Source organism: Phaethon lepturus, unplaced genomic scaffold, assembly GCF_000687285.1.
Source record: "Phaethon lepturus isolate BGI_N335 unplaced genomic scaffold, ASM68728v1 scaffold39686, whole genome shotgun sequence".
Classification (NCBI taxonomy): Eukaryota; Metazoa; Chordata; class Aves; order Phaethontiformes; family Phaethontidae; genus Phaethon; species Phaethon lepturus.
This window is the reverse complement of record NW_010546296.1, coordinates 1,506-29,252: the sequence shown is the minus strand read 5'-3', so window position 1 is coordinate 29,252 and position 27,747 is coordinate 1,506. Positions and strand designations below refer to the sequence as shown.

Sequence of the window (27,747 nt, the reverse complement as noted above, 5' to 3'; positions counted from 1 at the left end):
CTACCCCTACTCCCCCAAAAAAGAGACAATTATTTGTAAAATGTCATACTTGCCTGTCTTTTACACAGCCAAAATACAGTAACTCCATTAAGATGGGTAAGTATTCACTTATATTCACAGTAGGGAAAAAAAACCAAGTAGAGCTGGCAAAAAATGTTTGGTAAATGTTAAATCAGATAAAAAGGCAGCTTTGGTGTCCTCTCATTAGTGTCCATATGACTGCTTTTGGATGGGGAGGATCCAGAAAAAAAGGAATGGGAAGGCAGGACAGAGAAAAAAAGACTTCGTGTTGGTGGCAACACGCTGCTGTTTCAGCTCAACAGCATCTGAAACCCTACCTGAGCACATGAAGGCCTTCAGCAAACGTGGCTCCACCTGCCGCTCCCACCCGAGGGGATGCTAATCAATGCTCTCCACCGCCCTGGAGGGAGCTCTTGGGCTCCACAGGCACTGTTGTCTTTTATGAATCGATGAACTGGCAAAGGCAGCATGGACTGAGACTGCTCTGTCACCACAAGCCCTTCAGCATTTTAGGTAAAAGAGGAAGATTACACCTCAACTACTTCACCTGCGAGAGAGTGATGCTTCTGCCATTCCAAGACACTCAGCTCTTGATTCCAAGTTCACCCAACCCAAGGATGCAGAGCCATGTCCTGGAACAATAAGGCTGATACCAGATGGGTCTCCTCAATGATTCAGTTGTCCTCTCTAGCTCCTGGTTAGACTTGAGCCTATTCACTAAACCTTGTCAGAGTTCTGTCAGAGCTGCATCTTTGCCACTACTTAAGTGAAGGGTTTCACTTTGGCAACAGGATTTGCCTAACAACAAATAGCATAGCGTAGAGTTATTCCACTGCTTGTAAAAGAGGCCTAAGAAAAAACACATGGAAATTTGCCAAGTGTACACACAAACCAACAAGAGGAAGTACCCCAATAGTTACACTCACTTATTAATAAAAATTTCAATGCCCTTAAGCTTCCTCAGGCCTTTCTCATAAGGTGACCATTGTACCCACTTGTCTGAAATACGGAATTTTCTGCCCGTGGTTGTAGTGGTAGCTGCAGTTGCAGACCCCTTCGTCAACAGTTTTAAGCAAAAAGCCCGTTTTAGAGGTGTGTCATTCTCACCTAATTCTACTCAGCACACCATCCGTAATGCAAAGGTCAGAAAACACGTTTTGTTGGCTATTTTTTAAAAAAAAGGTCCCTCGGTTGTAAAACATTACCCTTTTTCCCTTTCAGAAGGGCTGTGCCTTTTGGCATGCCAGATGCTGCTTGGCGTCCGCTGAGGGAAGCTACTGGTGCTTGAGACTTGAAAGGAAAAGAACTTGCCCTGGTTCAAGCACCAGCACCAGTTTCGCTGTTACAGGAGAAGGAAGAGAGACTCGTGTGATACCAAGGCGGGCAGCGGTTGGTGAAACGGCTGGAGAGGGATGCCAGCTGGGAGAGTACAGAGAACAGCTTATTTATGTTGATTTAAGCTTTCAGAAGAGAATTAAGGACAGCTGAACACACACCTCTGCAGGTCTCTGCACAGCCCGGAGCTGAGCAAGGCTCTCCCTGCAGTTACAGCTCTCATTGCCAGTGCAACCCAATGCCCCAAGTTGCGGAGAGCTAGCGGGCATGTCTAGTGGGTGCAGCACTGCAGCTAAACACAGCGTGCTTCTTAAAAGCTTAAAGGTGGCACAGATGAGAAAAACAGACATTACAACCTCTCAAAAATTCATGAGTTACATCCTTGCCCTCTTCTGACTGAAGGAATAATAATGCAAGACTCTAATAAATTAACCAGAAAACAAACAAACCAACCAACCAACCCCACTGGCCTTTGCAAGGCTTCCAAAGCAGAAAGCTGACAAAAACCATACAGACATCTCACATGACCGACTTCAATCCTTTACGTTGACAGTCCATTTATTACTTTTTCCATTGCCACAAAATTTACACGCGTACAGCTTACTCAGCAGCAAATCTCTCAGGTGCATTGAATGAGCAGACGCCTGCAGGTTTGCTCTCCTTAGCATGACATACATGATAAATTACATTTAAATTTAGAATTGGCAAGTACAAATCCTGTGGCTCAGTTTCAAACCCTCTAGGATGTAAAACCAAACAACTTGGCACCAAGTTTAAAAATACATACAGCATATCTAGGAATTAATACTGTATGCACTGAACAACTTGAAGACATCTGTACCATTTAGGATTATACACTGATCAGCCTAGGTGCCACCACTGTACCAGCTTACCTAAAAAGTATGTCAAGAGTGCCCTATGAAGTGGAACAGTGGACAGAAGCAAATTATTAAATAAAGAAGTCATCATTTGAAAGCAGTTTATTTGCACTATTTTTCTGATTTTTCAAGTGTGAAGGTGTTACTCCATGCCATTATTTATGGGAATGTAAAATGCATACGTGGTTTCAAATAGGTAGAAGACTAGGAATAACAAAAGAAAAAGAAAAGTGTACTACGTGTAGGCAGCTGGCTGATAAGGAGCAACTCCTATCTTGAGAGTATTTTGCCCAGGTTTCCTCTGTTGGAAGGTGTCTTCCACAAAGGATCTTCACAGGAATGAGGCTTAAGAGTAAGTGAGTAAGTGTGTACATATAGAAACTGAAAACTGTGCTAAGCAGCTTCTTTCTTCCTCAGATTAACAAAGCAAAAAACCTCAATCCACATGCATTTTTTATGCCCTATTTATTTTAAAAGGTAGAAGGCTCATCAGGTTGATTTGAAGGCGTTCTCAACACGAACAATGCTTCACAAGCTCTACTGCTATGAAACTATTCAGTTACATCACGTACCAATAAATTAAACTACTTCTGGTCAGGGATATTACAGCTATATATTGTAAGCAGCAATTGTGTGATTAACAAGCATTCCACCGCTTCTGGCTGGATAAATGCACTCTATGTTATGAGATGTTACATGTTCTCCAAAGTCTACAAGGACAGATATACAAATGGCTTGTTTTGGGAACGAAGAGTAGGTAAAACAAATGTAATAAAAAGAGCATAATACTGTTTTTAAATCTCCGTTGACTTCTGTAGAATACCTGGACTTATGTACACAAACACCCTTCAAAAAAGATATCGTCAGAAAGGAGTAAGTTGGGGTAATATTACTCCCTAACTCTACGCAGAAGAGAGAGGCATCTGACGACTGAGCCCCTGACACCTAGTGGCTGCCATGCAAGATCTAACATTGACAAATCCTACTTAGGGTTAAAAGGCTAATAATAATAAATCACTCATGGGGCATTTGTAACCTTCCTGCTATATTCTCATTAACAGAAATTCTGCTAATTTGTTCAAATTTTTCCTAGTCCTGCTTTTTAAACATCATGCCCAACTGAAATTCTCTCAAGCAGAAGAATGAAGGTAATCTTTCTGTACGCAGCACGTACATTTGCTCTTGTAGGCTGCATTGACATAAATGAAAGCTGGCTGCTTATATAAAACTCTAAATATTAGAGTTTAAGAGACTATTGTAAGCTTTTATACTCTCACAAATACAAAATAAAATAGCATGCTGTCATGCAATACTTATATGATCTGATGTGATCCAAACAGATATAAATTAGATAACTTAATGCACTATTTTCTCAAAAAATTCTTACATCTATTCAGCTCTGATTACAGAAAATATATTGATCATAGCTGTACATGATCTTTAGCAACTCTTTGTTTTAACAAACTTTCACAGTGGCTATGACAAACTCATTTTGACGAGGTAGCAATTATAAGAGCCCTGTGTGAAGGCATGTTGAATAGTTTCTGGTAAAACTTTTTTGTGCTTAGGCATTGGAAGACACTGTTGAGAAAGACTGACCTCTCTGTACATTACATAATCGATGGGTGGTGAAAGGGGAGAAACAAATGACTGAACAAATTCCGATTTGGTGAAAACTGGTCCAACTCCACTAGCCTTGAGATCAATGACACTGCATTAATTTACTCTTTTTTTCCCCCTTAAATGAATAAAATTGAATGCACAATACATCCAGAGGCATGAATGCTTAGCATCATTAATATAAAGTCTCCTTACTCCTAACTACTTGTCCAAAGTGGAAGCCAAATAGTTAAGTCTTTGGGCTTATTCACATTTATTTTCTGTGGAAGTGCCAGGATTTGCATTATAACTATGTTGCATTTAACTAGAATTTACGGTATGTTTCAGGCTACAAATACAACTAAAAGTTATATTCCACCAGGTCATTATTTAAAATAAACACATAGTTGAAGACTAACTGAATTATGATAATCAAACATGAATTATAAAAGCATCTTTGGTTGTTTAATGTCTACTTAAAATGGTTAATAAAGAAAGCTGGAGTTGCAACACAGCATAGAGCAGCAGCCCTTCCTCAGCAATGCTACTGTTACATGTCCAAGCACTTCAAGAATAATAATGAGGAAATTAATCTCACTGGGAGAAAACAGAAAGGTGGACGTAATCAATCTATACATCTAGGGCTTAAAAATACAAATTTAAAATTTTGGCAACAAGCATAAGTGTTCTTTCCGTTTTGTGACAATCCTATACTAGGACAGATCCATGGAACTAACTTTTATAAAAATACAAGATACTGCATAAGTTTTATTTAGGGATTTAATTTATGTACCACAAATACTGCTTTTAATATAAGTACAATATAATACAGTTTTATTTATGTAACTGCTGGTGTTCACTTTGGATCATGAACTGAATGGCATGCTGTGCTGTCAAAACTTTAATGAAATGGCCTCTAGTTAAACTTCTCCAAAGTATAAAATCATGCAAAATCTACATCCTATATGATACAACCAGTACAACAATTGAAGCCAATAGCCTACAAACAGCCTGGACTGTTTGTCTCTGAGAAACTCTTCTGAGTTTGTTCTTGAAGTGTCCACATGTCAGCCATCATTTTCTTTAGGCAGAAAGGAAGAACTTCAGTTTTGTCTGCTGAATCTCATCACGACCACTGAAACCAGCAACAATGTGCACAGTTATCAGTCAACAAATCTTCATTACCTAATGCAGTTCAGAGTGCACATTTAGTCCATATAGACAAGTCTGGGGTTAGGAAGTTTTACGTTTTCCTCCCGTGACAACTGGTCGTGCATATTCCACAAAATCATCTATAAGAACAGGCCACGCTCCTAAAGAGAAGTCAAGCGATTCAGAAATTAATGTATTGTTACCAGCAATAAATTGGTGTAGTCTCTGAAAACAAAGGATCAGAAGCTCACTTTGATATTTCTGGCTAAGTCTAGCTTTAGCGTGCATGACATGATAAACACCTGAAAAAAGCACCTAACTAATAAATTAACATTTCAATCTCTTCCTGCAGCAATACTTCTTAGTACAAACAAAACTTATTTAAAGCATAAAAATCCACACTATAAAGTTTGTAAACATTAGTTGATAGCAAACCCATGGCATTCTTGTTAAAGCCATTCATAACTTAGGAAATATTTCTGTACAGTCATTCCAAAACAGCATTTGCAGGATTAGTAACAGAGTGTAAATTGCTTTTAGGTTAGCAAAAAAAATATGCCCATGTAGACATTCTTGCAAGTAGCGAAATGATGTATTAGCTTGCTTTTAGCAGCACTTTTGTACAAAGAATAGTTTCACTGAGACTCTTGTAGCATAACAGGTTGAAATAGCATGTGCTATATCATGGTCTGACAGTATCTTTATTTCTATTTACCCATTACAGCAAACTAGTTAACCTTATTATTACTGTTTTGGCAACAAGTATGACATTATATTTGCAGCTAAACATCTAACAGTAAACAAACAAAGACAGAAGGTAGCAGCATGTTCTGTTGTTTGTTTATAGCAATATTTTAATTCTGCTGTACCAATTTTTGAAAATATTCAAGTACTGCTTACCTTCTTCATCATAGTTGGACATATCATCTGCAATCATATTTCCAAAGTCTAACAAAAGATTCCAAGTGTCTTTTGGAATTGATCTTTTATGATGTTCCTATAAAGGAGGAAAAATGGTACTGTTCAATCCAAACTACTTTCAAATTCCACAGTAGTATTTTATATTGACATATACAGAAATACACATTTTACAAGCATTTCTTCCTCTTTTTTTTTTTTTTAATAAAGTTCAGAGCTTCCAAAGTAAGCTACAAAATAATTTGCAACTAAAGGCAGCAAAAAAGTGTAAGAAGTCTTTGACAGCTGTTTTATTTCTTCCGTTCCGCTTTTAGGGTGTGTGTACCTAACTTGTTATGGAAAAGAATAAACCAAATGCACTACTTTAACGGCATCTACTCCAGGTTCTGTAACTGCGCAGCCATGGGTTAGCATTCTGCCATTTCAACTTGAGCCCTTTTTCCTTACCCTTTTTTACTTATGCTTACTCAGTCTCTCTTTCAACTTGGTTATAGTTGCACCTACACTCTTCTGACTCACTCCCAGACTGCCTTCCGGATCCATCATCTCAGCCTCCCTTCAGCTATTTTCTCCTTCACCATAATGCGACTACCTGCATTTGCTCCACTTCTGCCCAGTCTCCTTTTCCCCAGTCTGTCCTATTCTCCACTACCACCTCCTTGTCTGATTTCAAACATACTCTTTCTGAATCACCCCGTTCACAAGTACTAGTTGCCACCCTGGCCAGTTTGAGCAGCACTCCAAAAAAACTCCTCAGTTCTCTCAGCTTTTAAAGTTAGCACTCTAAAGAAGAGTATGTGTGCGTGGAAACACAATTACTAAGCAGTTGTGAGTGGTAGGATCAAGTCAGACCATTCACATCTCCCTTCCTCTCTTCATGCTGCTGTACTACCTGAAGACAGCACGTGATTAATAGAGAATTAAATTTCAACACCTAGTTCTGGTTTGCAGTAAAAAGTTGCAACTGCATGCAAAGACTTGCTCAGTGAAGGGCTGGGGTTTTTCTGTGTTTGTAGTTTTGGTTTTGTGTTGTGGGGTGGTTTGTGGGTGGCTTTTTTTTTTGTGGGTTTTTTTTTAAGCAGTAATACTCTAAAGTATTGAGAAGAACAAATGGCATCTCAAAAAACTGGAGTTTGATCAAAATGAGGTTGATGTTCAACACAACAGCAAACATGTCCTCTCACTCAAGCCAAATGTCATATCCTGACTGCAAAAAATATGCCAAGCAAACATACCTTCTGGAAAGGGTTCCTTAAAACAAATGAGAACCTCCCCCCCACCCCCGCCATCCTAAAGAGTCCTAACTTGCTTCTTTCTCAGTTTGATTTTTTTTTACTCTAAACATTTCTTCTAAAGTAAACATTCAGGTTATATATTTGTAGCAAAGTAAGACACTTTATACTGCATCATCTAGATTATTGCTTGAAGTAGGGATCTGCAGAACTGTCTGTTGTAACAAACTTGATTACATATCCAAGTGGGAAAAAAATGTTAGGACTTTTCTTCAGTTACATCTGTAGATCTGAATTTGGACGTGTTAAGTACATTGGCAGTTAAAATGTGAAATGTTTTCACAAGTTCTCTGGATGAAACTGGTACATTATTCAGTGAATAAAATAAATATATTGTCCAAAAATTTAGAAAAAACTTCAGAAAATACTGCAAAAAGTATACAATTTCCTTATTAAGCATTGGTGATTATGCGTCAAAATGCAGAAAGACTTCTTAATTCTCCTAAACTACAGATAAAAAGATAAATTGAAAAAAAAATCAAGATAAATTGTACATTATGTAACATTATGTAAAGTATTTTTTTTGCAAGTACATAGAAATGCAAATGTGGAAACATGGATGAATGAGTGAGATCTTTAATAAGAATATTTTGCAAGTTTAAATTATGCATCTTTACTCCACTGCCCACAGAATTGCACTGGTAATAAAAGGCTGTCAAGATCAGTTCACAACTATTATCTAAAAAATGAGTCAAAATAATTACTCAGACAAGAACTTTCACTTAAAAAGAAAAGTCTCTCAGGTTAAGTCAGTCATAACAGAACTGACATTTTAAAAAGATTGAATTTACGCATTAATACCACAAAAGGCAGAGTAAAATACATGGTTGACAATAATCACAGCTGTCTTGACAATAAAGACAACATGGGTTCAGTCTACAATCATGGCTTCATTTCATGCAGAAGCTTTCCTAAGTAGGAGGATACAGGATCAAGCAAGCAAGCAAAATGGTCTACTGCATGGCTACACCTTCTTGCATTCTTCTCAATTATAAGATTATATAGAGAACATTTAATTTGGCTTGATTTAACACTATTTTATATCAGTTTTCAAAAAGGAAACAATTCAAAGCAAGGATTCAGACATCCTGTCTTTTTCTTTATTGTAAGCACACAGCCTACAAGCCAGACTACTGTGGATGAAGATAGGAAGGAATGAATACTGTTACATACTTACCAACAAAAATTTATTCCAAAGATCTAGAAATTTAAACCTTCCTGACAAGACTAGATTCCAATATGCAATTGCCATTTCTAGATCTGCAAGAGACAAAGCAACACATAAATTTTAACAGCACATTATATGCAATAAAATTCTTATGGTTAAATAATTAATGCTACATTCAGTATATTATGATACAAATGAATAACATTCTTTTAAAATCATTACAAAAATTATAAGGAACTTTTTTCTACTCTCACTGACCCAAAACGCAGAAGACAAGCAGTAATAGTATTAACTGCATATTGAACATCGCAGTCATAAAGACTAAAATCTTTTTGCCATCATCCAGCAGCGCCGGATTAAAGCCACTTTCAATCTACAGAAACAGAACAATAGTTATCAATAACTCTGTCTACAAATAAAAAAACCCATACAAATACAGCAAATATTGATAGAAACCCAAACATTTAAGTCTGCAGCTGCCAATTCCTGTTAATTTATAGCATTTTAGACACGCTTGACTTTAAAGGGAATTTAAGGACACGAGGAGATAATAAAAAGATTTGTCTGGGGCATGACAATTCTACAGCACCCCTTACAGCAATAATTATTTTCTTCTGGAATTTTCAATATAAACACCTACATCCAGTACTGCAATTATTAGTCCAAGAAAGCAGACCTTATCCTGCACCATGACTAGTGATCTGAGAGCAGAGTTCAGCTCAGGCCAACAGGAGGATGCAGCACATTCAAGTAGAAAAGTAGGAGCAATATTAGATGCAGCATAAGGGTAGAAAGGATGTTTTCTTGAAGGCCTATTTTCATTCCCAGCAACTCACAATACCTAAGAGCACTAAATACAGGCATACTGCTATGCAACCACAAAATAAAGCAGCCTTTCTTAAACCACAAAAAGATTTCAGTTTGTGCTTTCCGTGTAAACTAAGTATAAAGAAAACACGAAACTTAATAGAATGTATTGTCATAGCATATAAGATGGAAGCTTGAGCTCCACCTACAAAGGTATCTGAAATTGTACATGTCACAACACAAGCCAAAGGACACACATTTCAGGTCTGAAAGAGATGTTCCAGGTTTTAACATAGCCAGTTCCCTAGAGCCTGTGCCACAGCGGGCTGGGGCCCAGGCGAAGTGCAGGAGTTCAGATGCAGAGAAATGCAGTACGCCTGTACCTCGCTATACAGAGACAGGGCTGCCGGTGTTTGTTCTACTGTGATCAGAGCGCTTTTCAGTACAGAACTTGCTTATGCCCTAAGAAACTTCTTCCAGTCCTTCCTGTCTTTGCCACCATGCTCACTTTTCGCAGAAAGTAAGTAGAAGAGAATAGTTAACAGCATTTACTTGCTGCTTAGATAGGCAGATTAATTACTCACATCTGTTACCCCAAATGAAAAGCAGAAGAAATGTGAAGGGAGAAACCTGAATAATCTTAAGGGTTTCTAAATGTCACTGTGAAGTGACTGGCTTTGTTCCCATTCACTCAGGCTTCGTTATGGAGACCCGACCTGTCCAAGCCAATTGTGCAAATCTATCACGTGACAACATTAAGCAAAATGCCCTTGGAAGGAAAAACACTTTAATAGCAGAGGAGTTTTTATACTTCTGATGAAATATTCCTTGGAAAAAGGAAGAAAGTACAGGCAAGGAAACAAAGATGGTTAAAGGTGCCACAAAAAAGTTAAAAGGGAAAGAATGGGCCACACTTTCTTGGTTTATTTGGGTGTGTGTCAAATTTAGTATTGTTGAGGTGAACTCGATTATTGCAAAATTGTATTTAACACAACGCACATGAAATACTATCTTAATTAAGTTGATACTTGAGGGATAACATTACATGTGTGTGCAAATCGATTCTCCTGCACAAAGATACAGGCATTATTTACTATAGTGTACAACAAAAGCATATCCTGCTCTGGATGCCACTCCGTAGTACCTGAAACTGGTCCACGCTGCAGCTGCTCTCCCTACTAAGCACATGGAGAGAAGTCCTGGTCTTGGTTAAAATTAGTTCAAGGGAAAAAGATTACTTTTTTTTAAATCTTCCTCATCTGTTTCACTGCAAACTACACAAACTAACACAAGAGATGTTTGAACAAAAGGACTAGATGGGACTATCACCTTTGGTGGTAATGCCAGTTTACACAATCTTAAAGTATGTGAGAAAATTAGGCCTTCAGGTCCCCATTCTCAGGGGATATGGCTACACTTTTGTTCAAAGACAATTCCCTACCTAGTTTGAAAAAATTAGCACTGGAGCACAGAAAAGAGGATTTCTCTGCTTTAAAGGGAAGACCTAGTCACACAGAGTTCCAGTTCTACGTCAGGATGCTGACAGTAGTATCAATCAACACTAATGCTGTGGAGTTTGTGTATCTGCTACAACCAGTGCAGCACTAAAAGCTATGGAGGGAAAAAAATTATCTTCATGCCATGGGAGTTCTGCATCCCGGCAGGAAGATGGTTGTGCAAGGCATGGATTTCTTAGGCAGTTTTAGGAATACCTATTCCAATGCTGCATAGATACAAAGGCATCATTACAAACAAAATAAAGTCAAACTACAATTATAAAAATATGCTTCCCACATTACAAAACTTGCATCATTAGTCTGTAGAGGGAAAGGAAAAGACAGATGCATGAATCTCTGGAAACTAATGCCTAATGAAGGACCAGTTTAGAAGAGACTTCATTGCAAACATCCATGTTCATATCCAAAACTTAAAACTGCTAAATGGTTAACGTTTAAAGAACCTCATAAAAATACCACATCATAAATTGGACATTACACAACAGTTCAACTTTTCCTTCACCCCAGGATATTTTCAGTGTCAATATCTAGCCAGTGTTGTGTCATGCAGCCCCTTCAGTATAATGGCTTTATAGTCCAAAGTTTTTTGCATACACTGAAACAAAGCTTCAATATCTAGATATTCAGCTTTCTGAATATCTAGTCTAGTTGTGCCTACACACAGATTCTATAAAGCTTTCTGTAGTAAAACCCTAAGAATGGAGTCACCTAAAAGTGATACCAATTACCGTTACAAAATTATTAAAACTAAAATTACTAAAAAAAAATATATATAATGTTCAAGAAGGAGAAAAAGGTTAGTAAAATAATGTTTTAATTACTTTAAACATTATTTTGCTAAATAATGTTTATTATAGTAAACACGTTTTAGTATGTTTTAAAATTTCTTTGCAGTTTTGAATTATTTAAACAATCAACTTTTCACAATCAGAAGTAAAGCATTTTGCATGCAGTATGATCTATTCCGAAACACGAAAGCCTCATTCTAATATTTAAAAAAAAAACTCAGCCTCTTCTACCCTGATTGAACAGAAAGATTGAAATGATAACAAATTAGCACAATTAATGCAGGAGAAATACATTATCAGTTAGACAGCCTGTGTCTACTTTCAAGATTTGATCAAATGCTTATCTTAACAAAAAAAAAAAAAAAAAAAAATCAGTATTACATTAAAAAGCATGAGTTAAAAAAAAATCAAATTAAGTTCCTCATCCCTTTGCTATTATTTTGGACAAGGGCAATGAAGTCATTGCACATAAGTAATCAAGGAAGTAAGAAAACAGAAAGATAAATCAACTGATAGCAAGGAATTGGCTGGAGAGTAGGATTTATGAGGAACATGAAATGAATTTCATTTAGACCTGCTGTGCCAAAACAGCACTCTGGGACTCCAGCACTCGTCATCCTCTGCCAAATAAATACTGCTTTCCAGCTCTGTCAGACTGCCCTATCAACAGAGCTGTTCATGCAATCATATTTGAAGCTCTCAGAATATTAAAACTAATTCACCTAAATGACTGACATAACTTTAAAGAAAAAAAGGCTAAAGGCACTGCATTGGCCTCCTAGTGATATTATAAAATCTTTTAGTTATTTATAAGAATACTTCAATATTAGCCACTGTTGCCCTCATAATCCCTAGTTAGCCTATTAACTAGGATCTGTACATTACCATGGTAGAGTCTATCAAGTTTTAAAGCTTGGAAACAAATAATTTATTTTAGTTTCATCTTCTGAGATTAACTGATTGTCCCAGTATTGACTTTTTCTTCCGTTATTGATGTTTAATCTTCTTATCAATATTGTAAAGCTTTGCTACTTTATATGTCATCTCTCTGAGACACTTGGGGCAGCTTGTTATATGCATCAATGCTCACCAATTAGTTTTATGCAGAGTACTCTCTCAAACTACATGGGCATCTTCTCTCCACCCCCCCCCCAATAATGGGATGCATCAGCCTTATGCAGTCCATCTACAGACACAAACCAACAAATTAGTAAAGAAAGTAAACAAAGCTTGTAGAAGGAAAAAGTTACTTTTATTAGACCAGTTAATAAGGATGGGGGAGAAGACAAAACAACACAAACAAACCACAAAAGAAACAAATGCCACCAAAACAGTTTTGGATGTGAAAATTTCAGAGCCAAGAGTCCCTTTGTTTGAGGCTTTCTCACCCCAATGCTTTAACCAAAACTTACAGTTTTGAAAACAAGAGTAGTCAAACTCTCCTGTTCCCAACACTGCATACAGAAATTAACCTGAACAGCTGCAAGACACAGAAATTTATTTTATCATTCAATTGCCTCGCAAAAACATATTTAGCCTCTGTAAGAGACTGAACTTCAGGTGTTTTCTTTATAGTCACATAATTTGCCCTAAAGTATCATTTGGTTGATATTCTTTGATCTCTTTCCTCTTGTTATCTGTGATGACAGGCAAGTATCATACATCTGTAAAGCTAAAACAAAAACTACATTGCACAAAATTATTTTGTTTCAACAGAATTCCTGGACACTGTGCCGAAACGGGTGCAGATGTGGGAACAGTGAAAACTGGTGTCAATCTACCTCAACAACTGGACTATCACACTACCTGACCAACAAACATCAAATGAATACTTGCAAGATTCAGCGAGTTACTTGATACCTTGTTTCCTCATCTCTGAATGATTTTAAGAGTCTTCTTTGGCCTCCAAATTACTAAGAACATGGACAGAAGAATTAGTTTCTTTCCTAATCAGAATGTTTTCTTCTTCTACAAACAAATAAAATCCACATAGCAAAATAACAATAAAATACCATCAAGATTCAACCTAAAAAACCTTCACCAAATAGCCAAAAGAGCAAAATAGCCCTTATCTGCAAGTAGGAGATCCCCCACAGAAGGAAGAGAGAAGGAAAAAAACAAAGAAAGGGTATGATACAAATACTGTAAGTGGCCAAACTCAGGATCCAGTTGAGTTGGATCCATTCAACCCCGCAAAGCCATAAGCAAAGAGTTTCCCAGTGCTGTACGTTAGGGGACATTTAGTGCATAGCGTCAGAATTAAGTCCCTGTGGTGGACAGGGAAGAGTGGTGAAGCACAGTACGTGGATTTCAGAAGAGCTCTGAAGGAATCAGGCAGGGTCTGACTGTGCTTATTAACTCCATTTCAGTATTTGCCACGCTGAAGCAGGCTGATTCCACGTAGAACCTTTCATGTTTATTATCCTGAGCATCAACTGCACAAAAGCAGATAAACTGATTCTGAATGTGAGCTAGGCTTAGAAGAAGATAGCTATCTAAACATCAATTTAAGTGCACCCTAATGAACCTGATTGTAGCCAGTTTCAAAATCCTTCCGCCTCCGTAATTCTCTCTATGTACAATTTAGATAAACTACAACAGATGACTTAAAGTTGACTGGATATACATTTCCCAAATAAGAGCCAAACATGAGTAAATGAATCAATGAGGCATTACTAGAACACCTTTCCTGCTACTGTTGGCCTTTTTGATCAGAGCACCCTGTTCTATACCAAGCTTCACTTAAATTGCTGGCATTTACAAAAAGAAAAATGTAAACAAAAATAAAGGAAGGACCATAGGCACAGACCAAGGCCATTGAAATACCTGAAATACAGCATTCACAGACCTCTTCCAAAGTAAACATGAAATTCATTTATTGAACTCCCTCAACTTCTTCCATCCACTCACTCCTACAAACATCCTACAAATGGATCAATCTGATTCTTCATTGAAAATTGAGGAAACCTTGATAGTGAGCTAGGGGGAAAAAAAAAAAAAAAAAGAAAAAGAAAAAGAAAAGATATCCTTCCCTAATGTCTAAGTGTCTCTTCAAGGAAACTTGCCACTGCTATGATGAAAGCCAAAGTTGATGTTGCTTCAATTAAAAAGAGCACATTATACTCATCTGCTCACAGAAGATGTAACCTCCTTGAAGTCCACATACCGGATACAAAGATAGTCATTCTTCTGGTCTTGAGGTAATACTTGATTCAAGTCTGAATGCCCTCCTCATGTAGCATCTCTTGCTTGATCCCAGGAAACTGGCAGAGAGAAGGAAGCACAACCTTTTGAGCCAGCAAGCAGGCGAAGGGACCACAAAGGAGTGATGAAAGACCAAATCTGCTTTTTGTTTCCATGTAGAAAGTCGAAGACCATGAAAGAATGCATTAAGTTCCTCCACCGTGCTGAAACAAACTGTAGTAAACTCCTGAGCATGAGGAATGTCCTGAACACGTCTTGTTAGGGCTCAAAGGGAGATTCATTAAGAGATTCACAATAAATACCAGGTTCACAAAAAAAAAAAAAAAAAAGAAAAATGGAACTAAGGCCTTATTTCAGGCTTGAACAGTGTCCTTAAAAATCTGAACTGCTCTGTATACAACAGGACAAAAGATCTATAATCCTGTTCTTCAGTACACTTATCAACCAAGATCTAGGATGCAAAATTTCACTCAGACTGCAGTAGAAAAAGGTAAAACTTGGGAGTAGAAGGTGAGATAAACCTCTCCAGATAAACACCATGCAAAACTTAAAAAATTATTATACTAAATATAGCAGCAAGAACATGAGAGAACAGATTAACAGTCAGAATCACTGTTATGCATAATAATTCTTTGCAAAAGTCTCTGGGCAAACCGGACCTTAATAAACTGCACCATTATCTCAAAATACATACATCACTCAGATGAAGTTTAATATGTCTAAATATTATGCCTGCCAGGTCCAATATGCAGCCATTGAGGCGACACTGCTGTATGGAAGCCTTACTATCTTTTTTCCCTGAATTCTGTCCACCAGTTAGACAGCAACAGTCTTAACAGTTATAAGCATCCATCTTTTTCTCAGATAATAATCAAATCTATTCAGATATATTTGAAAGACACTTGACAGTTGGGTCCTGAGTAACATTAATGAGAACACCATTTTCTGCTTAAAGAAAATCATAGTGGATTTTATGCCATATCCTTTTGCCTCCTGCATCTCACTACTTACACAAACTATCACCTATCGGGGACTGGTACTACTTCTACTTCTTTAAACAGCATGTGTCCAGACTGAAGGATACTACTTGACAATATTAAGCTAATAAAAGTAAATGGAAACGTTTCAGTTGGATGAGACTATAGAGACAGAGGTCCTGCAGATATAAAGAGAAATAAAAATTCCCTGGTATCATTACATGAACTGTGGAAAAGAGACTCCTATAACAGGCAGTCCTATTTCTAGGAATGAGTATCAGTGTACTGAACTCTGTGCCTATTTTGGGGGCATGACAGAATAGATGTAACTGAATTTATTGGAGAGGATTCTTCCCAAACAATCACATAAAAGCAGAATTTATTGCATTGGTTTTGAGGGGAACAGTAGAAGAACAAGAAATTAAAAAGCAATGGAAGACAGGCTGTTCTAAAAATAGCTAAAACACAAAACTGCATGGAAACACCCCCCAGACCGCTTTCCTGGAGCAAAATCCACCGCATCGTGAAGACAACGGTGTAGAGTATCACTAAAATTCTTCTATCACCAAAAAAAGCTTCTAAGAAGGGCTTCTGTGCCTTCCCACTCCTTCCCTTACAAATGGCAGCTGGTGTAATAAAAGATGTTATGTGTCCTGCTGATATCTCCCAAGGGAGAAATGTTTGGGATATACAGAGATTTTTTTCAAGATACGCTCCACCTGACAGTAATCTCAGAAACAACTTCTAGAAATTCAGTCTGAAAGCAGTGGTGCCCAAAGTGAAGCTACACATGGTGAAACTCATCTCAGTATGCTGAAGCAACCTCAAACTGCTACCTGCCATCTTTGAGACTTCATAGAGGTCAAAGGAGGTTCTAGAAGAACCTCAGTGGTTCTCTCGTAAACATCCATGGGGGTCACTCCTGAATCTAACACTGTCCAACACTTAAGTAACTCAGACGATACAACAAAGAAAACTTCTATTAAATCTGCAACTTATACAAAGCCTGAAGAAACTGTAGCATGGTAGAGGTCGTGAGTAGAATTCAAACCTATTTGGACAAATTGGAAAACCACTTGGAGGTAAATAAAAAAGATTTCATTAAAGAGAAGTGCAAAGTGATATAGCTAGTGGGAATAACTGACGGCAGAAATAGAAGATCAGAATCAACTGGGTGCATTGCAGTTCTGCGGAAACCAAAAATATAATAGATCACAAACTGCAGACAGTATCAGTGTTACAAATATAAGCAAATTTAATAATGGGATGTAAAACAAGGAGCAAAATACCTAAGGCGCCTGGAAGATATCTAGCTTGTTTGGGCACTACAGGACAAGAGAATGTTAGATCAATTGGATTGCAAAGGAAAAGAGAGTTGGAAGACACAATTCCAGTATCAGAGAACTGGAAGATAAAATTTATCAAGGTAGTCGGCTTTACTCAATCTAGAGACTAAGGGAAGACACATACATAGTTGCCAAATATGTAAAAGTTGTTACTACCTCTAAGGAAACATGAATTCTACACAGTTAAGTATCTAACTGAAGAATTCAGGAACATATATTTAAGTTATATGTGAGAAAAAAAAAAATCTAACAATAGGTTTGAGCAAGCACGGACATAGATGTATGAGACATGCCATCGGAAATTTAAGGTTGTATTATGTGAAGGCAACAGCTCCCAAACTTTTCAGCCAGGAGACCACTGCCAACCAGATCTCAAATCTTGCTGGTAACTACAGAAACTGAAAAGGCAAGTTAGTATATGTTGCTAGCATACCGCTGAACACTTGGTTAGACAAACACCTGTGAGGAACAGTTTTGGTAGATGTTGATCCTGTCTGGCGTAAGGGAATACCCTATAAAAGCATTTCTCTGGTATATAAGCATTTCAATTTAGCTGATAAATTGAACGACCACCTGGCGTATTAAGAAGGAATCCATGAATCGCTGTATTTCCTGATGTTCTTCAGGGGACATGTGGCAGAAAATAAAGTAGTAACTGCTGCTTATGGCTTCTTAAAACAGCAGAAATATATTTTTTTTTAAAAAAGTAATTAGAGACATATTAAAATACTGATAGAGCAATGAACATGACTCATAACAAAAGCATCAGTGTTTGGATATCTTAGAGGTATTTCAGTAATTTCTTATAGTTTCAATATGTTAAGATAAAATAAACATGAAAAATAATTGCATAAATGAGTCTTCTTTGCCTATCATAGACATTTTTCTGGTAAGATCTAGTCTCACATGTTATTTCTGTTAAAAAAAAAAAGCGTTAGCACTTAGCCTGAAGGATCCAACAGAAGGACCATTTTAATTATGTCTTCTTTTATAAAAAGTTTTTATTAACAATCTGCTAAGAATAAGAATTTCCCATTTGTTGCTGGCACTATGTCAAATTTTCTTAGTTTTCAAACAGGTGTATTCATAGGTCATGTGTATATCTGAAAATCAAGCAATATTCTTTCAGCCTACAGATCACTCCCCTAAACGACGAGTGCAACAGCTATCACCAGACCTGGTGATTTAAGCTCTAAGTGTAATAAGAGGAAGCACTGGATACTGCCTGCCCCAGAAAAATCACATTAAAATACTCTGTAATTGAAAGTCAGGAAATAATTCCTTTATTTCCACCTCATTAATTAAAACCATTCACTTTCATCCCTACTTTCCATAAACTTACTAACCTCTTACCTTCGAAGTCATAATTCAAATGTGAATGTATGGAAATGAATAGGCAAGCACACATGGCAGCATGTCACCAGAAAGCAAGCAGCTAGGACAGTAGCTTTGCAGCATCCCATGCTTAGGTAGCACTGCATGCCATCTAACGTGCGTGTGGGGAGGAAGGGGAGGTCAACACCTTAAGATGACCTAGGCAGAGGTTTATACCATCTCATTTGATAACAAACCTAATTGTACGTTCTGTTTAGCTATCTGGACTGAATTCATGAAAGCATCTTGAGCCCAGGCTCCAAACTTAGTAAGAGAGAAACAGACATTGTATGTGGATGCGATAAATTCCCCGCATCTCCTTGACAATAGGGCATACAGTCATTGGGACACAAATACCAAACACCTGTACATTAGCTGCGGAAAGAGGGAGGGAAGATGGACTAGTTCTAGGAGTAAATACATAGTGTATACAGAGAAGAGGACGTAAAATAGAAAAGCACCTAAGCCTAGATTAAAAGTAGCTAAAGCAACAAGAACTCTCAGCTCATACAGACACTCCTGTAAGATAACTGACTGAAATTTTTTTGCTGAAAGAGAACAAGCATAACTCTCAGAATAACTGGAGCAGGAAGCAGTACGATATAAACAGCAACCTGTATACTTTTTTTTTTCCTCCATCTCTCTGCTACGCTGAATATAATGGCATTCCCTGAAAATATTCCAACTCCAAACCCATACCGTGTTAATTTTTATTTTGATAAGTTATCATTGGCCTCAATCACCCAAAAATGTAGTATTAGTCAATACGCTTGTTTAGCACCCTTTTTCTACTCGACCTATAGTGATCCAAGTTCACATCAGACAGAAATATGGTCTATCTCCACTGAAATAAAAGCAGTGGCACCTGCCTATATTTATTTAATATCTAGAATCATCTTAGCAAAACCAGAAAAAATCTGACATCATCAAAATAATGCCATGTAACAACTAAGCACTACTTGAAGCTAAGAAACAGTAGGTATTACCAGAATTATTAAAATTCCTGGAAACTGAAATCAGCAACAGTTCCAATCAACTCTTTCTACAGTCTATTTTAAGCTTAACTTTAATTTTTGCACTTCTTTCTTTCTCCCGCTAATACTTCAACTCTTAGTGTAAGAAGGCACTCGGGTGTTCTATTGCCAACAAGTATCAGTCTTATACAACAGACAAGACAGACTTACAAATAAAAAGGCCTCTGTACCAAATAAACAGAAGTTATGGAAAACAAGTACGTTTCCTTTTTCCTCCTCACGTCAAATAAACAGAACATTCAGTTCCATAATCTGGGCTGGGTTGCCTTCCCTCCTCCTCTCTTTGTACAGGCTTAGGTGAAAAGCTTTTGAGACATTTCCCAAGTACGTGAGTTCCATGTTGCAACTGAGCCAATTAAAACAGGAAGCCATTTGCAGTATTTCTTTAGGTATCCCATAAATTCCAACCTCAGCTGGATCTGACTTACCTTTTCCGCAATCTGAAAGTACTAGACTTTTTAATGAAAAGAGACAAAAAAGGAACAACTAGCTAAGGGACCTGAATTCCAACCAGCCTCACAGAATCACTACAAGACTACTTCATTTTTGTGTCTGGAAAGGTGGCATGTGACCCATGAGAAAGAGTGACCCATATAATGAAAAAAGAAATTGCTGCAAAAAATAAAGAATGGAAACTGGATAAAAGTTTAAAAAGAAGAGAAAAAAAGACACTGGGAAAGAAAAGAGAGATTATTCCAAGTAATTCCCAAGAAAGACTGTGGAAAAGACGCCTCTGGTTGAGAAGGTCTAAATCAATATTCTGCTCCTCCATCTCACTTCTCATCCAACAACTTTTGAGAAAGAGTACTTATTAACATGCTCGTCAAGCAACACAGACACAGAGTTAAAGTGGCTAGGCTAAAAAAACCCATTGCACAAAGAGAACAATGATGATGGTACAGTGCTGTTCTACACACAAAAGAGTTAAATCCCTTCTTACACAATGTCTTTTGAAAGTGGACATAAATCTGAAAGGGTATCAGATTTCTTCTTACAATTTTTTTCATCTCTTCACAAACTATAGATATTTTTGATTTGAAGAGAATAAAGCATTGGAATTTAAATAACATATCTATTTTACTCCAACAATACAAGGCATGGATAGGGAAAAATCTCAAACTTTATAGAGAATAATAATTTAATACTTTACAAACTGTATGCCTATTTCTATTCACTAGCTTTGAACCTACCCCATAATATTATTTTTCTAAACTTTACATAAAAACAGTGAACTAAAACTAAAAATTCTTAGAAGAACAGTAACTTTTGCCCAGAGTTTTCTCCCTCTTTTTAAGCTGGTATGGACATCTTATTTCAGTTCTGTTCTGAATAAAATGGAAAACACAAGGAGCTCACTAGCTCAGTCTTTTAAAAAAAAAAAAATAAAATGACAGGTCTCTAAGAACTGCAGGAACTTCCTTTTACAAGAGAAGAAAGAATGTCAATATGAGCAGAAAACCTCATTAAATTATCTGTACCACAGGGACATTAAAGAAGAGATTAATTGAAAGAGGATGGGAAAGAGGACGTCAGTGAAAGAAATCAATAATGAATTTACTGTATAATCATCAATGACAAAACTGTATTATTGGAAGCATTTGGAATTGACTTCACTGTCTGTAGATATTTTCTCGATTTTTTTTTTTTTTTTACTTACCTAGACCTTTTTGTCCAGGGTTTTTAGCAAAGTTAAAGGTAAACTGATAAAAATCTTTGAACTTTGTTGGATCCTTTAGTTCTTGTTCCAATCTTGGCAATAGAGCTTTTAATTTTTCTGTGGTGTCACACCTGTTCAAGAGAGGTTATATTATTTGTAAATATTTAAGATTTCTTTTACCTTTTTTTCTACACTTTTTAATATTTTTTAAGGTTTAGTTTCAGAGCAAAATAAAACAGCAGTTAAGATAAAAACAAAGTATCTTTCTGGATAGCGTTTCTAAAAATATACACACTCATATGTGTTTAGTAAACAGTTTTAAGTGGAACGTTATATATAGGCATCCATTAAGTTACACAATCCAAATAGGAATCAGTGGTTTAACTTTTCTTCTCAGTCTCTTCATGAGTTTATGAGCTCAAACAATAGATGTCATTCTGTTCTTAAAGAACATATAAACCTCACTGAAACCTGCTATATTTTCGCCTTTTACAGGTGTGGTTTTTGCCTTAATCTAGATAGATATTACTTATTCCCTGCTCTACCGAAATGAAAAGCTGCATACTATGTTTACAGTCAACCTTAACATTAGAGGACTTCTCAACAAAATCAACTATTACTTGCAGTCATTCTGTCCCCACTACGGAACACTTGTGGATAAAACCTGGGAAAAAGACAAGCCTGTGACGACAGCTTGAAAGCTGACAAACTGTTTAACAGCCTGGAACAGGTAAGCCAAGATAGAATCAAGTTACTGAGATTCAAACAGAAACACATCCCTTAATAACACAAGACTGGAGCATTATCAGTGAAAGCACCTGAGCTGACAAGATGCAATTTTAAAAGGGTTTCCCCCACACCAAAGAATCAAATCAATATTCCAGGTTTATAGGCTATTACCAGTATTTTGAATTGTACCTAGAAACTCAAAGAGAAGGAAATAGGTTTCAAAGAAGCAGCTATCATCATCTTGCGTTTGAAAGTTCTCAGTAGCTAAATGTTTGTATTTAAGATTCAAGAACAATTTTATTAAAGGATGGATAACTGCAGCAAAATCCATAAAATACAGATGCAGTTTTAACTGTGTTGCATGGTACAGATAAAAATAAGTATCTTTCTGGCCTCCAGCAGTACCTGGTGGAGAAAATATAAAGAATTCTGCCAACAGTCTTCAGCTGAGAACTTCAGTTCCATGGGGACTTAATCTAGTTAACAATAGGGACAAATATCATACTTTTCCATGCGTATCCTAAAGGTGCTATATGAACTAAGACTCAGCGGATTTCTTTTCGTTCAAGTCTTCACATATGTTCAATGCCAAAACCCACAGACACTGCACCTCCAGTATGTAACAAAATCATTCCAAATTCTCAATAAGCAGCATACCAGTGGCAAGCAGGTATGATATGATTATGCTCCCAAGAACACTATAGTGTGTGTTGAGCAGAAGGAGATAAAAATCTCAGACTTCTGTGGAACTGTATCAGAGACAGTCATGAGGACATAGGAGTAACATGACAATGAAGTTACAAAACAAAATCCAAGCCAGAAGCCACAGGTCGCTTAGCAAAACCTTTTTAATCAGTATATCAAATACTACTGACAGCTTTTAATGTAACAGCATGAGCACTTGACTGCTCTCCATGGCTGGAAAATTGTAATTATTCTTACAGTCTCTACCCAAAGGGACAAAATAAAGCAGTGGACTTCAGATGATATAAAAAGTTATTTCATCACAGTTTCTGAATACCCTTACCTAAAAAGGAAAGTTTAAAAAGAAGACAATAATCGGTGAGGTCAGTAACAACAAATTGCTAGGACCTCTGCTCAAGAAACAAGCATCACATTTGCTAGAAGCTGGTTTGTTGTAAAGGTATTGATAAGGCACCATTCTAAGATCAATTATTTAGCTACCAAAAAAAAAAAAAAAAAGGCACAATAAACTAATTCTCCACCTGTCTAATGCAATCCATTAAAAAAAAAAATCATTTTGACACCTCTATATATTAGAAATACTGCATATCTTCCAAGGAAAAGCTATACACAAATTATTATTTTATGGTGATAAATGCTTGACTTTATTGCTAAACAGAGGCAATGGGATCTAATCTCAAAAGTCTATTATCCAGAACAGCTCCATAATCCAGGAAGAAAAAAAAAATTATCAGTTACATCACAGTCAGAGTAAACAACCTTATTTTTATTTCAAATTCTTATAGATACTCTGTACAAATGAAGTACCTAGTACACAAGGCAGTAAGAGACAACTATGGTTTGTAAAACTGGTGAAAAGAAAAAAAAGTTGCATTTGGTGGTGATAAGGTAAAGGGAAAGAATTGAAGGTTCTTTTCTGCTTTCCTATTTCTTTTCTGCTTCAACACTGACTGAACTTTTTTTTCCTTTGTACACCTCCAGTGACTTTCAGCTTTTAACAGCACACAATCCAACTCAAAACCTTAACACTATCATGCATATGTTTATATGAATTACATGAAAAGATCAGCATATCTGTCTGTCTTCTTGCTGTACAGGTAGGAATTATTCTGCTTCACCCTTACTGCAATCATTGTTAAAGCTTTGCAGTAATGCACCAATTTAAGGAAGACAGGACACTACAGGCATTTAGCACCTGTTAAGCTTGGCACCAGCCTTACCAGCTTTTTGATGCTTCACACTTAATTCAATTAAAAATGTTTTAAACAGAAATGAGCTCAGGCCTTACATTATGAACTATGCAGAAATGGATACTTACCCCAACTCTGTCATGCCATCAACAAATTCCTTTTTACTGAATTCACACTGAGTAGCTGCCCTGAACTTCCATGCTACAACCAGAACACTGATACTGGCAGGGTCCAGGCTTAAATCATCACAGAACTGTTGAATCCCATCAATGCCAATTTTATTTTCATCTTGTGGGTCTGCAGTTAGAAATACAAAGAAGACAACTGTAATTATTTACAAACAATCACTTGCACAGCTTTTATATACTGTATAACACAGGTCTTTGTTTTTTCATAAGCTTCATAAATGTCTTCACTTAAAATCCAGTTACCTTTAGAAGCACCTTGAAGAGCATCTTTAAGTATTCTGCAAACTTCCCTAGGAATTGGTTTGCAACTTTTTTCCTGAATTCATCCGCTAACGTTAATGAAATAGTTTTGTCTGAAAGATCTGAATTAACTGAGGAGATGCTTGACTACATCTAAAAACCATAAGGCTCATAAACACATCAAAATGTACAATATATTTACTGGTTAGCATATATTAAGCTTCAAAATAAAACCCAAAAAACAAAACCAAAAAAACTACACCTACCAAGTGAACCCACAGATTTTCCTCCTGATAGAGATATATGATAATCTGCTATAACTGTTTAAAGACCATAATTAACTCAAACACTTTTGTTTTTTAATTATAAGTCAGGGAAATTACCAATTTAATTGTAAGTCAGGGAAATTACCAAAACATTGCTCAAGCAATACCTTAGTGTAACAGGGTCCTAAGCTAAGCAATACAATTTGGGAAATACTATGTTTCAGTAGTACTAAGTTTACTACCTTGTTGAATGTCAGAACCACACTCTGTAACAAAATTCTTTCTCAAAACCGCCCCCCCCCCAAAAAAAACCAAACCCACCACCAAAACGCCCAATGCCCCCAAAACCCTGAACAAACAAACAAAACCCCCTGCATGTAAACTTAAATAATTGGAGAGGGGAAAAAAAAACCAGCAAACCCTGCCTCCACCCCCAAACCACCTCTAGTTTTCAAAGTTTGACAGTTTGAACACTACAAAACTGTCTTTCCCAGCTTTTGACAGGAAGACATTTCAGTATTGTAAGTTGGGCTATATAGAAAAGAATCCCTGAAGTAAATTTAAGACTAATTCCTTATACTGGTAAGATTTTAAACCATGCTATTTTTTAAGTCCTTATCCAATTAGTTGATAAAAAAATCAAGTCTAAAGAAAAATTTCTTCTGTTTTTTTGGTGGGGTTTTTTTTTGGTGTTTTGGTTGGGGATTTTTTTAGGTGTTAAGCTAACATCTCTTCCACTTTTCCAGCCAGTAGTAAAGGGGAAGAAATGCTACAATGCAGAGAGGAAGTTAATGTAGCAAACAAAAGATTTATACCCATTAAAGAAAGAATTGCACCCACGGTATAAATCAGGCACCTTTGAGCAGGAATAACAAGTAAATGTATCTATTCCACTATATGCCAGATCTAGTTCTAAGACACGTAAAATGCATTTCTTTTATATTTGGGGACTAACTGAAGAACCAAAGGCAAAAAGTGCACTAGCGTTGAAATCAGTGGGAAAATGCTGATAGACTTCAACAAGGACTGTTTTAGCCTCATGTTTCACATCATCCAGGTAACCAGGAACAAAAATGAAATTATTGTTTTGACAGAGCTGCTGGATAAACACGAAAGAAAACTAACACAAAGACAGCACAGAAAATGAAAGACCTCTCAGATTTCAAATACAGTGCAATGTATGTAACATTCTATAGGCCCTGTAGGACAAAGGAATTCCTTGTTACAAGGCCAAGGACTCAGGTTTAAGTTACATATGAAAAAAGGAAAGGTGCTTAACCAAAACTTTTATTGTTTTCTCTCAAATCCTGTGAAGGTTTTGTTCAATTTTACAACTTTACTTAAGTGTTAAAGCACTAGAACTGCAAAGGTGTGCTGCTAACCAAAACATGGACATAAAACTTACTAGACTTTTTCACAAAAGCCAAGTGGTGCAGTTTGCCACTGATAGAAAATTATCAATAATAATTTCTTAGTAGCATTTATGAATTTTTGACCTAGCACTCTCTAAGACTGACATGCAAGGAGCAAGCAAAACATTTATCTATGTATATATGTTACACATATATATATAAAACAAATAAAAAAAGTGATTCTCTAGTTAAGATTTTTTTTTCACAAAGGAAATCACAGAATCATTAAGGTTGGAAAAGACCTTTAAGATCAGGTCCAACCACCAACAATGCTACAGTGTTGCTGATACTTTGTCCCTACAAAATTCATGACCGCATAATAATAAAATATTGAAGAATGTCTATTCTTAAAATAGGACACATGACGTAAAGAGTAACAAAAAAGGGTGGAAAAAATATCATAAGAACAGGATAAAGTGTATACAAAGCATGCCATATACTGCAAATAGAAAAGTACATAAAATCATAGTTCAGTAATTGTTAGGAGTTCATCTTTTAAAACACAAGATGTATGGATCTCAGCAGGGGCTGGTAATGGTTCCAGCCCACTCTGCTCGAACATGTAATGAACAATGCACACATTCATGTCAGATGGCCACATTTCAGACAGCACTGTTACCTGGATCACGTACATTCTTTTATTTACGTGACTATCTTTTCCTTTTACTTCTTCTGTTCTTTTTAACCATGCTGTAAAATAACAATGAATGGAAAAGCAACAACTCTGCCTTTAATCCATTTCCCGGTGGTTTTGCCTCCAAGCCTCTCTGAACAGGCACATCCCTTTTGCTCTAATATGCCAGCACAAAGAATAAAACAAGGGTAGAGTTTCCATGACCAGTTTTTGAGTTTGCGTATTTGACTGTTGACTCCTAGCTTTAATGTTACCTGAAACATTTTTTATTTTAATGTATAGAAACACTACTATCATTGAACAAAATTATGTCCCCCAAATATTAGTATAAGAATATGTATTATTTTGCCACACAAAGTACATTCTACATATACTTAATAGCAGCCACTGGCAATAAATCAAATAAGTTGCATAATAAGCATGACTCTCCACCATATGCAGCTGACACTATTTCCTCATGACAGGTTTAATTTCCTACTGTGAATTTACTCTAAACTCTACAGGAACATCTACAGAAGTTGTGTAGTGAACATTAAGAGCATTTAAAACCTTTTTCATTCTTATCTCACTACCACAAACACAGTGAGAAGCTAGCAATCTTTCTCTATAAGTCCTTAAGAATGGCAGAGGGAAAAGCAGAAATACCACCCAAACAAAAAAACTAGGAAAAAAAAAAGGCAAAACCCACAACAACAACAAAAAAACCTTACCTTTGTATCGATTATACAATTGTTCTAATTTCTTCCTGTCTATGGAATTTTTCATGGATTCTTTGTAGTACAAGTCTGGATTCTGGAAGTAGTTGTCTGTTGCCACTTCTAGTTTCCATTCATTCTGCATTAAGCAGTATATAGCAGTCCTTTCACCAGCCTGGGTAAATGCCATAAACTGGCGGACCTTGTCCTTCTGTGACGACTTAAGCTTATGCTTTGGGATGCAAAAGAAGCAGGAAAGCCAATGAAGCTAATCCAGAAGTTTGTTTCAGCATTCTATTACTAACGCCTATCTTTAAAAGGTTTTAGTTTTCTTGTTGATGACAACTTTCACTTCAGAATTACTGGAAGACAAAGCCTTGTTCTTCTGCAGTTAAAAAAGACAGCATTTTCTTCTGAAAATTAAAATGACAGCACATATTCTGGCAGTAATAAATTTGTATTTCTGCTTTATTGCTCACATATGCATAAGTTTTTCTGTTATGTTACAGCAGTAAATACAAGTTTCATCATAGAACAATATGGTTATCTTCTGAAAAATATGCCTAGTGGTTATACAAATAAGAAATTGTAGATTCTCAGATTCTATATAAGTCCTTCAGA

The 27,747-nt window shown here is 36.6% G+C and overlaps 1 protein-coding gene across 1 annotated transcript; it reads right to left on the bottom strand.

Moving 5' to 3' along the window:
• Positions 1-4,595: 4,595 nt before the first annotated feature.
• Positions 4,596-27,356, bottom strand: LOC104615072 (DCN1-like protein 2). Its single transcript, XM_010289246.1, has 6 exons — positions 27,142-27,356; positions 23,820-23,988; positions 21,068-21,198; positions 8,373-8,455; positions 5,886-5,982; positions 4,596-5,146 (listed from the first exon to the last, which is right to left on the bottom strand). Exons 1-6 carry the CDS (start codon positions 27,314-27,316, stop codon positions 5,067-5,069), a joined length of 735 nt encoding a protein of 244 aa, XP_010287548.1. The 5' UTR covers positions 27,317-27,356; the 3' UTR covers positions 4,596-5,066.
• Positions 27,357-27,747: the final 391 nt, after the last annotated feature.